Genomic DNA, 13,044 nt, shown 5'->3' with positions numbered 1-13,044 from the left:
AGAGACTTCAGATACAATATCAGGGGACCACTAAGGCCTATATAAAAGAGACTTCAGATACAGTATTAGGGGACCACTAAAGCCTATATAAAAGAGACTTCAGATACAGTATCAGGGGACCACTAAGGCCTATATAAAAGAGACTTCAGATACAGTATTAGGGGACCACTAAAGCCTATATAAAAGAGACTTCAGATACAGTATTAGGGGACCACTAAGGTCTATATAAAAGAGACTTCAGATACAGTATTAGGGGACCACTAAAGCCTATATAAAAGAGACTTCAGATACAGTATTAGGGGACCACTAAGGTCTATATAAAAGAGACTTCAGATACAGTATTAGGGGACCACTAAGGTCTATATAAAAGAGACTTCAGATACAATATTAGGGGACCACTAAGGTCTATATAAAAGAGACTTCAGATACAGTATTAGGGGACCACTAAGGTCTATATAAAAGAGACTTCAGATACAGTATTAGGGGACCACTAAGGCCTATATAAAAGAGACTTCAGATACAATATTAGGGGACCACTAAGATCTATATAAAAGAGACTTCAGATACAATATTAGGGGACCACTAAGGCCTATATAAAAGAGACTTCAGATACAGTATTAGGGGACCACTAAGGTCTATATAAAAGAGACTTCAGATACAATATTAGGGGACCACTAAGGCCTATATAAAAGAGACTTCAGATACAGTATTAGGGGACCACTAAGGTCTATATAAAAGAGACTTCAGATACAGTATTAGGGGACCACTAAGGCCTATATAAAAGAGACTTCAGATACAGTATTAGGGGACCATAAGGCCTATATAAAAGAGACTTCAGATACAGTATTAGGGGACCATAAGGCCTATATAAAAGAGACTTCAGATACAGTATTAGGGGACCACTAAGGCCTATATAAAAGAGACTTCAGATACAGTATTAGGGGACCATAAGGCCTATATAAAAGAGACTTCAGATACAGTATTAGGGGACCACTAAGGTCTATATAAAAGAGACTTCAGATACAGTATTAGGGGACCATAAGGCCTATATAAAAGAGACTTCAGATACAGTATTAGGGGACCAAAGAGCACCATGTCATGGGAACTTTAAACAGGCCCTCTTTTCTGGGTGGACTTTTTAAAATAGGCTATTAACCCTGGGCCACATGCAACGTCAAGTTCTTCTGTTCCCTCCACCTCAGACAAGCCCAACAATGCAACATCAGTTTCCCCTGTGCCTTAAACCTCAGCACATTGCTGGGATGCACATTTTGTATCACAAAAGGCTGCACCATAGACCCTGCTGACTGGCCATCTGTTTAACTGATGAGGTAAGAATAGAGTTTGTTCACAGAGGACAATCCTTGGGAACTTATAGCTATATTATGCATATTGCACTGAAGTTTCTCTAATATAGTTTTTTTTTTGCATTACTCTTATTTATATGCATTGAAATTTCTGCAATATAGTTTTTGTGTGCAGTAGGCTACTCTTATTTATTATATTTATAAATATTTCTGTTTGCACTGGTTTATTTAATGTTGTATTTTGGAAAAATACTTCCTTTATATTGTAGGCTATTTATAATCCATTTGATGTCACTTGTTTATTTAATACTGTTTTGTGTGTTTTTTCTTTACTTTTTCGAAAATAATTATTGAGAAAAGAACACTGCTCTTGTTCAGCATCACAATGCATTGATACTACTAATATTTCGGTCCCTCTGGACCTTCATCAATTGTGTTTTGTTATGTTTCTATATTAAAAACGATTTCAAATATAAAGCTATGCAGTTTCTGTGGGAGTCTATGAACACAATGGCTGCGATGGAATTGTGGAATATTTAAACGACATAGAATTATATCATAGAATTTAGTGAGTTTTTTTGGTCGGTTTTTGTTTAATTGTTATTAATACTATCATTAAATTATTACTTCATTTATAAAGGTGTAAAGTAGTCCAGGTGCAATATATCACGCTCAGTACTTCGGTAGTAGTAGTAGTAGTAGTAGGTGGCGGTGTGGATTTTATGAGTAACGGTTGCAACCCGCCAAAAAAAATTAAAGAAGAAGAAGAAAAACTATCCAATCAACAAACGACTGAAGACAGGAAGTGGCATATTTGAAAACTGGCCGTTGAGGCGAGCCTTTTTCGTCCATTATAAGTGAAACAGGATTAATCACAGCGTAAACACGGTAAGATGCACTTGAATAGTAATATAGATTTTAAATTGAATGAAGATGCCTTTATACGCGTTTAACTCCTTCAGAGTTTGCGTCACCCAGAGCGATACCAAGTCGCTAACCTAGCTAGTTTATCGTTAACAACAGCGATAACAACATGTTAGCTAACGTTATCTAGCTAACTGACCCGGGATTGAGTGTTTACTCAGAATGAAGGAACGAATGAGTTAGCTGCATTATTGTGTGAAGGCAGAAGGGTGTCCAATAATCTGTCTTGAAATCAGTTGAACTCGCAGCAATTTTACATACCAGGTATTTTCAAGAAAATTAACGTTAGTTAATAATAAATAAACCATGCACAATTTTTTTTTGAGTTGTCTTAACAACTGTTTAGCACATCCTTGCTGATAGGTTAAATGCCACTCATAACATTACCGGAGTGACTTGTAAGGATTATTAATCCTGCGTGTGACTGTGTATTAATGCGTTACTTAATGTGCATTGTAATATCAAATAGGGAATTATTAAATCGTCATTCTCTTGGCATTGTGGTTTGGCGTTTATAACGTTATCTAACTGTTACCTTAATAACCTTTATCTGGGCGAGTGTTATGTTTCTAACGTTACTCCTCAATTTCAGATGGAGGAAGAGGAGCACACAGACAGAAAGCAGCAGCTTGCCATGCTTTCTCAAAAGATCAACAAAATTAAAGAGGGTCTCAATGAAGGTAATGTAATGGCCCATCAATGTCCATACTTAAGGACATATGGGATACATAAAGTCATCACAACACTTTTGTGCTTCTTTACAGATACCACGGACAAGATCAACAAGGTTATCGACTCAAATTCACCGGAATCATGCCTCTCACATTTGACAGACCTGGAGAAGAAAGGGGACCCCCACCTGGATCGTAACCATCTGACCAGACTTATTGACTTTTATACCAGAGTGTTCTCCAGTATGCCACTGGGAAAACATGGTCAGAATGAGAGCTATGCTAGGATGTTGGTCAGATTTGCAGAGCTTAAAGCGTGAGTAACCAAGGTTGTTACTTGTAGATCAAAGACCTTTGTCTTCTTTATAGATTTAATTCTTTGTTCATCAGTAGATTGAATAGGCCAGATTATGAAATTATTTTCAAAATACAGCAGGGTGGGCATTTACTCTATTGTCCCTGTTTTCCTTTTATTAGAATTCAAGACGTCAATGAGGCAGAAGCCAACTTCAACTTGGCAAGATCCCACAGCCAGAACTTTGCATTTGTTCACATTGCGCATGCACAGTTTGAACATTCTCAAGGTAGGTTTGTTTGGTGTTCTCGTAAATATAAGCACATTCTCATGACCTGTTATCTGGGGTATTTTAGTGTCTGCTATATTATCTCCCTAGGCAATACAAAGCGAGGCATTTACATATTGCAGAATGCTGTTGAACTGGGTGCCAAACCAAAGGAATTGCTGGAGGCTGCCTTGCAAAGCATGCAGGCAGGGAAAACACAACTCTTCTGTTCATATGATAAGGAAAATGTGCCACGTAAGGATTTATTCATGTTTTATTACATGGAATTGTATGGTTAGATTACTTGACTCGTGCACAGCAATTTGAAAAACAGTTACAATGCAATGTAATAATGCATGTTTCATTGCCTTTGGCTGTGTTTTCTGTCTTCCAGTCTTGTCGAACAGCAATGTGAACGGTTCTGTCAAAAAAGGCTCAGAATTCCAAAAAGTGTGCAGAATATCAGATGGAACGGGCGAATTGCAGCTCTCCAGTATTTTTGGTTCAGGGTAAGAATAAACCAACAACTTTCAAAATTTAATAATGTAGGGCTTGACATTAACTTTTTAAGTGACTTGTCCTTTGGACAAGTACATTTAGTAGAGATGCACCAATAGACCGGCCGGTGACTGGAATTGGCCGGTTTTCACGTGCTCGGCCATGACCGGCGACCGGCAGGTCAGTCTGACATATGCTGATTTCATGCCGGTCAATGCTACAATTAACTGACAACACATAAGTTATACGAGTTACAGTTCTCAAGGACGCACGCACACACGGACGCCACAGCACGGTCTATTTTTCCTTTCACTCAACTTTTCCGCCGTGTGTCGCGCGTACCTGCTTGCGGTGTGAAGCGCGTGTCCACGCTATTCTCACACATGTAGGGAACCTTGTGAATTAACCTGCAACATGTCAGCTTTTTGGGAATTCTTCAGCATGTGTGTAGAAGATAACAAGTTTGCAATATGCAACACCTGCAAGGAAAAAGTAGGGCGTGGAGGGACGACACCAAAAACCAAAATCACATTTCTTTAGTTGGATATTGGATGTGAAAAGAAGGAAATGGTTTTAACATTGCACTTTAGATGTGTGAATTTCCCACACCAGGAGTCATTTCTATAGTTCTATTTTATAGTGATCCATTATCTGTTCAAAAATTTTTATATGTTCTGTGCAAAATGTTCTATTAAAGAAAAGATGGAAAATAAATATTTGTGTGTGCTGTAAAGTGGTTAGAAAAAATGAAATTGGCTAAAATCGGTATCGGCTGGCCTTTCTACCCGGCAGAGGCTGATTTACCAAGGGATCCTTTAAAGGGGTGATAGAATGCAAAACCGATTTTACCCTGTCATAGTTGAATAACGACAGTTCGGTGGGTAAATAGGACATACATAGAAGCTCAAAATCCCACTGACACCCCTTTACTATGAAAATCTCATATTTTGAAACTGCCGCTGAAAACGGGCGAATCCCAACAAAGCTGGAAGTTGACGTCAACCTCCCAAAAACCGGAACCTTTGTCACAGCCATGGGTGTATTAAGAGAACGGTCACGCCCCAACATTTACATAGGCTACACAACTGACCTGAGATCAGGTAGTCTTCTGAATCTAGCTAGGTCACGCAGATCTCTGCTATTCCATTACAAAATTCACTTCTGAAACTTTTTTATGTGAGAAATCAACCATATAAAGCTCAAATATGGGCCGCTTTACGAAAAAGGATGGCTAATTGCAAATTTTCTCCGACTGTGTGTTGGAGTTTAGTGCCGGTGTTGGTGCTGCCTGGGTTGCTACATCGCCGCCCTGACCGCAGTGTCAGCGAGCTTGTTACGCCCGCAATCTTTTACCGCAGCCCGCAGGTTCCAGTTAATCTTATAATGGGTATGTGTGTTGAGTTATTTAAACAAACAATCGGGGAAATAAACGCCTCTTGTCCGCGAGTCTCATTGATAGAGCCGCGGTGAGATGGAGTCCATCAATGAGAGCTAGCTAGCCTCCTCCTAACTCTGACATTCACAAAAATACATTCAATTGATATCTGAAATCGGACAAGTGTTAGCTAAGCTTTGTAAGACCTTGAGGAACCTATAATATTCATGCCGTGACGAAATTCAAACTGTAAATATACTTTAGTTATGCGAAGTGAGAGCCACAGCGCACATTTCCCCATTGTAATGAATGGGACATATAGCAGCGCAGCTGCTCGGTTCCTACAAAGAGCGCGTTCATAAAAATGCCTTAAAATCAAATCGGACACAACGGTTAGCTTTATAAGACCTTTGGGGATGATGTTATATAAGCGCGTGGAGCGAAATTCAAACTGTAAATATAATTTAGTGGTTATGGCAAGCAAGCTAGCGGTATTTCCCCATTGTAATAAAGGGGACATATAGCAAGCAGCTGCTCGTCCCTACAAAGACGCCATGCGTTCATAAAAATGCCTTAAAATCAAATCGGATCCAACGGTTAGCTTTATAAGACATTGGGGAATGATGTTATATAAGTGGCGTGACGAAATTCTAACCGTAAATATATTATAGTTATGCCGCGAGCTGGCCGCGGAGCCCCGTAGTGCAGTATCCACAAAGGGTGACTTTGCCCTGGGTATGGAGCCCAGCAGGGCTGCTTTTTCGCTTTCGGACTGTGTGGAGCTCCTAAAGTCCCACACCGTCTTACCAAATTTGCAATTAGCCATCAATTTTTGTAAACGGCCCATATTTCAGCTTTATATAGTTGGATTCTCACTTAAAAAGTCTCAGAAGTGAATTTGGTAATGAAACATTGCAGTGTCTGGAATATGAGATTCTGTCGCTTCTCTAATGTATGTGTATTGGGGATTCGCTCAACCAAATCCGCGTCTATGGGTGTACGGATTGTGGCGTATTGCTCAACCAATCAGCGCGCAGCTCATCTAAATATTCATGACCATACCATATTTGGAAGAAAAGCTCTTGTTACAAATAGGGCCAAAACACAGGGATGCATAAGGGCCAGTAAAATATCAACCAGGCCATTTTCAGCCCAACCAATGTTACATACCCCATTAGGAGACCATAAGGAACAGTGTGAAATACCCTATATAATCATTCTATCACCCCTTTAAAAGGTGTAGCTACTTAACAGTTGAATGTTAGCTGATATTTATCTACGTACATTTAACCGATACAAATGCTGCTAATGCTTGCTAGGTACACAGCTGCCGACGCTAGCTAGCTAATGTCGCTTACTTGTCAGCCAAGTTGGGTTACCCCCTGGCTGACACCGCAGAACATTACTCCTTCTTTGTAATGCACCCAGTCAAATTCATCTCTCCAGCTGTTCACATGTTTTCTTTCCCTTTTTTAACTGGTATGGTGCTGTTGTAAGGTTAATTGTTCTTGGTGCTTTCCCTGAAGCGGAGCCTGAAGAAACATCACTCTCCACTCCAGTCTCCACCACTGTTCTTCTGAGGCAGGTCAAAATGTATGTTTAAACTGCGGGCGATTATTACTTGGACAGACTCCCAATTGGCCAATCAAAGCATTCCGAGTTGGACGCTGGTTCAATGGATTGTGGGGGGAAAAAAATGTATTTGTTTCAAATCGGTAAAATAAAATCTGTAAAATAGATGTAATGAGTAGCACGTAACGTGGCATTTTTTTTTGTTTGAGTTTTAACTTGTCCAGTGGTGCAAGTACATTTCTCTTCCACTTGCCCTACAAAAAAAAGCCTTAATGAGCCCTGGAAAATATGTCCTCTTCTGTTGATCTCTGTCCTGCAGAACAGAGCTCCTTGGTGGACCATCAGATGAGCATCTACCAGGTTGGAGATCTGGATCTCATCGCAAGAGAGCAGTGGGCATGGTGAGTTACATTTCATCCTACTTGTGTTTTACAAATAACTTACCAACTAGGTGCTGAAGTTTGGGTTTTGTATTCCAGCCAGGGAGAGTTCCCGTAGTACCTTTCTCTATCCCAGAAAAAGATGATGATGATGATGATGATGACTACATTCATGGGAAGCCCCCAAAGAGAAATGACTCATCAATCCTCACCAGTTTGTCCAGGTTCTTCTTTATACCAATATTTATTTCCAAATAAAGTCATTATTTTGTGATGTGAGCCTAATGAAACAAGTGAAATGCGAGTATTTTGTCCTCCTCGGCTTGGACATTTGAGATGTGCTGCCAATTTACATTTTTTGGATTGTTGAAGTGCAAAATTGTATGACTCCTCCTGAATATATTTATGTGTTGCTAATTAAATATGGTAATGATAGAATGATAGCTTAAATTACCTTTACTGTCATCCTACTTGGAACACCCACGGTCCCTTAAAGGAACACGCCGACTTATTGGGAATTTAGCTTATTCACCGTAACCCCCAGAGTTAGACAAGTCCATACATACCCTTCTCATCTCAGTGCGTGCTGTAAGGCTGTCTGACGCCACCAGCGGCATCAGGCCAGCACAGAACATGCAGGTGAATGGTTCCAGTCATCTTACTGCTCCGAATTGTGACAAAATAACGCCAAATGTTCCTATTTACATGTTGTGATTTGTAGAGTCACAGCATGTACAAAAAACAACGTAACATGAGACACAGCCATCTTTTCTAACCGTAAACAAACCGGGAACTATATTCTCAGACAGGTTGTTGCAAAGCAAATCATTCCGCCCAAGTACTATATTCTTCCGCCTGAGAATATAGTTCCCGGTTTGTTTACGGTTAGAAGATGGCTGTGTCTCATGTTGCGTTGTTTTTTGTACACGCTTGTACACACATGTAAATAGGAACATGTTGGCGTTATTTAGTCACTTATTCGAAGCAGTAGGCTAGTTGGAACCATTCACCTGCAGGATCTGTGCTAGGCTAAGCTAATGCTGGAGCCGTCAGACAGCATTACAGCACGCACAGAGATGAGAAGGGTATGTATGGACTTGTCTAACTCTGGGGGTTACGGTGAATAAGCTAAAGTCCCAATAAGTCTTTTGAAGCGCCGACAGTGTTAAAACTTAGAATTCCTCGTGGGGGCAGCAGAAACTACGCGCTATAGCTTTAATTTGTTTAATTTTGTCTCAGGCAAAGATCTGGTTCAAACGTGAACCCAGTGTTTGGACTATCATCCACGAGGAAAAAGGCTATCGTTGGAGATCTTCAAGTGAGTACAGACGAGCTACAGTAGTTTGGGTCTAGCAACATTAGAACCAACACTCTGGTTTTCATTATTAGTGCTCTGCTAAGCAAAGATGTTCAGCTTGGGTTATAGAAAGAGGTGTGCTATTGGTCTCTTATATTGCTGTGTTCTCAGCCACCAGCTGTCAGCCCAGAGTATCACCCTTGGGAGGACCAGGCAGCTGCGGACTGTGACACAAAAGATGCCTCCAGAATGGAAGGTACTATGTAACCATGACAATATGCTACAGTGCATGCTTTGCGGTTTGAGTAGGCAATGCAACTTTTAGAGCTGTGTGAACAATGTGCATTTAGTGTTTTGACTGTTTTGTTGACATTTAGTTTGTCCCCTGGCAGATATAACGTACATCTTCGACCAGGTCGTCAATACAAATTCCCCTGAGTCGTGTTGGACATATCTGATGAACCTGGAGAAAAGGGGCAACCCTCACACAGACGTCAACCTCCTCAATAAGCTCAAGGACTGCTATTCTAAAATCTTCTCCAGGCTGCCAATAAGACAATTCAGCAAAAACGCCAGCTATGCCAGAATACTGGTCAGATATGCAGAACTCAAGGGGTGAGTGTGGATAAAATACTATACCTGACACAATAAAATGTTTATCACATTAAATCACATGATTTTTCAGTCTTTTACAGGAAGCTCAGCTTGTACTTTTTTAAATTGTATTTAAGATTTCACACTGAAAGATTTTGGCAACCTTTTTATTTGGATCATTCAGACATGACATGATTAAATTAAGTATATAATTATATTATTACTGTGCATTATTGCCCAGTCCAGGTGTGGTGTTAGTGATATAGAGTGGATGAATTGGTGCCTCTGTATGGATTTAATAAATGTTGACATCAGATAACAGTGTAAAAGCCTGTTTGTCTTTCTGTTCATGCTCTGTAGGTTAAAATCGGTGCATACAGCCCTTCAAAAAGGCTGTTGCCATAATGTTGAACATGTTTAACATACATTTTTATTTAATTTTTTTGTAACAAACTTTTTGTCAGGTCATTTTAAGTATAACCACATTTCTTGCTTTTTCTTTTAAAGGATCGAAGACCCAGATGAAGCCAAAGACCACTTTATAGTTGCCAGATCTAACTGTAAAGGCTTTGCCTTTGTCCACATAGCACATGCCCAGTTTGAGGTTTCGCAAGGTAAGAATGACTTTGTATTTGTTTTAGTTTCCAGAAATCTGATATATGTAGACAGACGAAAACATTCATACTTAGTTGTTTTTACAGATGTGCCAGCGTTAGGGCCGCACAATTAATCGCATATTTATCGAAATCGCAATATGGACTACTGCAATATTGAAATTGCGCAATAAGGCATAACCTATCAACACTTCTGATTTAAGTATTATGGTGCTCCAGCCTACAAATTGTATCCTACAGACTAAAGAAAAAAATCTTTGTTTTAAGTACAGATCCTTGAAAAAAAATCACATTATATAATCATTAAAAAAAAACAAAAATATTTATTTTAATATTTTTCTAGGAAAATAAGTGATACAAAAATAAAATTTCCTCCAATATCGTGGATTATATCGCAATTGTAAAATCAGTCCAAATAATCACAATTAGATATTTTCCTCATATTGTGCAGCCCTAGCCATTTTCCTAATGCTCTTACAACCTCTGACTTTATTTTATAGACAGGTTGGCTAGACAAGAATTCACTTCACTAGGGCTGGGCATCGTTCATAATCTTTCGATACCCCAGTTTCGATGCCGGTTCCTTTGTAATATTCTATTTATTTACATTTTTCAAATTAAACAAACAAACAGGGCTCAGATGCAGCTATTGCCAGTTGTTGCAGTCATACTTAGTGCAGCGGTAGGAGGAAAGGTTGTTGATACAGGAACATAATTAGTTTACTGTATTTTAGCTTTTTCAAAATGAGTTAGGAATGGGTTCCAAGAACGGGAAAACATGTCCCTTTGACTAGTGCGGAGTTTTTCCATTTGTATTATGGATAGCATATCGGTGATCCATACCTGAAAGGAGGGAGGAGAGGGAGACTTCCATTCCCTCAATATCAGTCTCTTGGCAACTATCAGTCCCAGTTCCAATGGTTTCGATGCCGGTTCCTAACGATACTTTTTTCAATACCATATGTTTTAAAATCCATTTCAACATCAACAAAAATATATAAACACAAAGCTTTTATTTTCCAACTTAATTGTAAATCAGTTATCAAAATGTAAAAATTCTGGTAACACTGCTCACTCAGAGTAACATTAATAAAGTTTCCTTGCCATACAAGCTCAGCCTGTCAGTCAGTCATCAGGGCAGAGTAACCACTTTTGGGCCTGCTTGTCTAACGGTACAGATCCATTTGTCCGACACGACTGAAGCATGGTGTCGCGACGTCATACAGCCATGGTTGATGCTCCACGTCCCTGACCAGCAGCTGATTGGATGAACGCGTGACGTGGGTCTGGCTACTTGAGAATTTCAACAGTGTCATGGTGGCTCGTTGAGAATACGATCTACTATTATTACAAAAATAGTTCACCGAAAAATGTTTCTGAAAACATTTTAAAGTGATGGTTCGGAGTAATTTCACCCTAGGTTCCTTTGACTACTTCTGCTGACTATCCGGTAGAAGTAGTAGAAGAAAATCTTTCAAACTAACCTTTGTCGATCTGAAATGAAGACCGATTCAGCAACTGCATGGCCTATTTCTCGCTTAAAGTGATGGTTGGGAGTAATTTCACCCTAGGGTCCTTTGCACCATGACCTCGAGCCAAACACCCCCCCAGAAGCTTTTTTCACCTGAGTCGAACATTGGGAGAGTTCGCGTTATCAGCTGAATAGCTTAGTGCATGGGCTAATGGATCCAAGAGCGTCTCTTGTACATTACCCCACTAATAATGCCCAAAATGATACCAAACTTCTACACTAGTACAAATAGGTTATGCATTCATAAAACGATGGATTGGAAAGTTTGGAAGTACACCAGAAGTTTATGTAAATAACACTTGCCTGCTGGCTTCTGCTCTCTGTTGTTGTTGCTGCTGCTGTAAGACGAGTGCTCAGGGACATCTACAAATTACAACACCGAAAAGATATACAACAAAAATATTTATTAATTTAACTAATTTTTTAAAGTAAGTGCTGTAGTATAACTAGCAGGAGACAGGTTATAATTGAGGTAAGTTTGGAGACATTACCTTATTTAATCATTAAATTAATAAATATTTTTGTTGTATCTCTTTTCGGTGTTGTAATTTGTAGACGGCCCTAAGCACTCAGTAGCAGCAGCAGAGACGAGAAGCCAACAGGCAAGTGCTATTTACATAAACTTCTGGTGTACTTCCAAACTTTCCAATCCATCGTTTTATGAATGCATAACCTATTTGTACTAGTGTAGAAGTTTGGTATCATTTTGGGCATTATTAGTGGGGTAATGTACAAGAGACCCTCTCGGATCCATTAGCGCCTGCACTAATCTATTCAGCTGATAACGCTACTCTACGCTAACTCTCTCAATGTTCGACCCAGGTGAAAAAAGCTTCTGGGGGGGCGTTTGGCTCGAGGTCATGGTGGAAAGGACCCTAGGGTGAAATTACTCCGAACCATCTCTTTAACGAGAAATAGGCCATGCAGTTGCTGAATCGGTCTTCATTTCAGATAGACGAAGGTTAGTTTGAAAGATTTTCGTCTACTTCTACTGGATAGTCGTGTTGCGTTCAACTGATTCATTTGCATAAAGAGGGGAATCTGCCAGCTTTTTGACACGCAGCATTTTTTCCAATGCAGCGCCGCCTTCCCGGAATGCTTTGCAGGCACGTTGAAGTCGCTTGACGTCACACATAGAAATAGAGTGGAGCGCGGCGCGACAGAAGCGTTGCACGGTCAAATGGATCTGTACTGTAAGAGGAAGTGTAACGTCGACAGCACCGCGACCGCTTTCGGCTCTCCATTAATATCATATTGCAGCAAACACCGCCGAAGTTTTGAAAAACTGTAACCACACTTGAAACCACTTTATCGGCATTACTGTGACTTCAACAAAACTGCAGACAGTTTAGTGTCTGTCTGTCGGTCTCTCTGCAGAGAGGACAGATAAGTTTACGCGTTCAGACGCTTTTGGAACCGAAATTTGGCACCGAAAGATTAATAATTTTTTTTTCTTTTTTCGGTGCCATGAAAGTATTAATGTTTGGTGCCCAGCCCTACACTTCACTGACTAAACATAGTCAAATAAAAAATTTTCTTCCTTTTCAAGGTAACGTGAACAAAGCGACTTCAATTCTGCTCAAAGCCCAGGCATTAAATTCCAAGCCAGCAGAGCTCCTGGAGATAGCCATACGTAACCTGAGAGCTGGGGAGGAACAGCTTGTGCCCACCAGGGAGGAGGAACCTCCCACAGGTAGAGATTCACTGAGAGGCATTGT

General features: G+C 40.0%; 1 protein-coding gene across 1 annotated transcript in view; it reads left to right on the top strand.

Moving 5' to 3' along the window:
* Nucleotides 1-2,068: 2,068 nt before the first annotated feature.
* ttk (ttk protein kinase) overlaps nt 2,069-13,044 on the top strand; it is a 62,070-nt gene continuing 51,094 nt past the window's right edge. Inside the window, exons 1-13 of the mRNA XM_039805145.1 lie at nt 2,069-2,195; nt 2,824-2,911; nt 2,996-3,218; nt 3,380-3,486; nt 3,577-3,720; nt 3,860-3,974; nt 7,230-7,311; nt 7,390-7,514; nt 8,530-8,608; nt 8,759-8,843; nt 8,980-9,202; nt 9,689-9,795; nt 12,876-13,019. Coding sequence (XP_039661079.1) covers nt 2,824-2,911; nt 2,996-3,218; nt 3,380-3,486; nt 3,577-3,720; nt 3,860-3,974; nt 7,230-7,311; nt 7,390-7,514; nt 8,530-8,608; nt 8,759-8,843; nt 8,980-9,202; nt 9,689-9,795; nt 12,876-13,019 — 1,522 coding nt within the window. The 5' untranslated portion in view covers nt 2,069-2,195. The remainder of the gene's footprint in view (nt 2,196-2,823; nt 2,912-2,995; nt 3,219-3,379; nt 3,487-3,576; nt 3,721-3,859; nt 3,975-7,229; nt 7,312-7,389; nt 7,515-8,529; nt 8,609-8,758; nt 8,844-8,979; nt 9,203-9,688; nt 9,796-12,875; nt 13,020-13,044) is intronic.

Source organism: Perca fluviatilis, chromosome 7, assembly GCF_010015445.1.
Source record: "Perca fluviatilis chromosome 7, GENO_Pfluv_1.0, whole genome shotgun sequence".
Taxonomy (NCBI): domain Eukaryota; kingdom Metazoa; phylum Chordata; class Actinopteri; order Perciformes; family Percidae; genus Perca; species Perca fluviatilis.
This window is presented reverse-complemented; position numbering and strand designations above follow the sequence as displayed.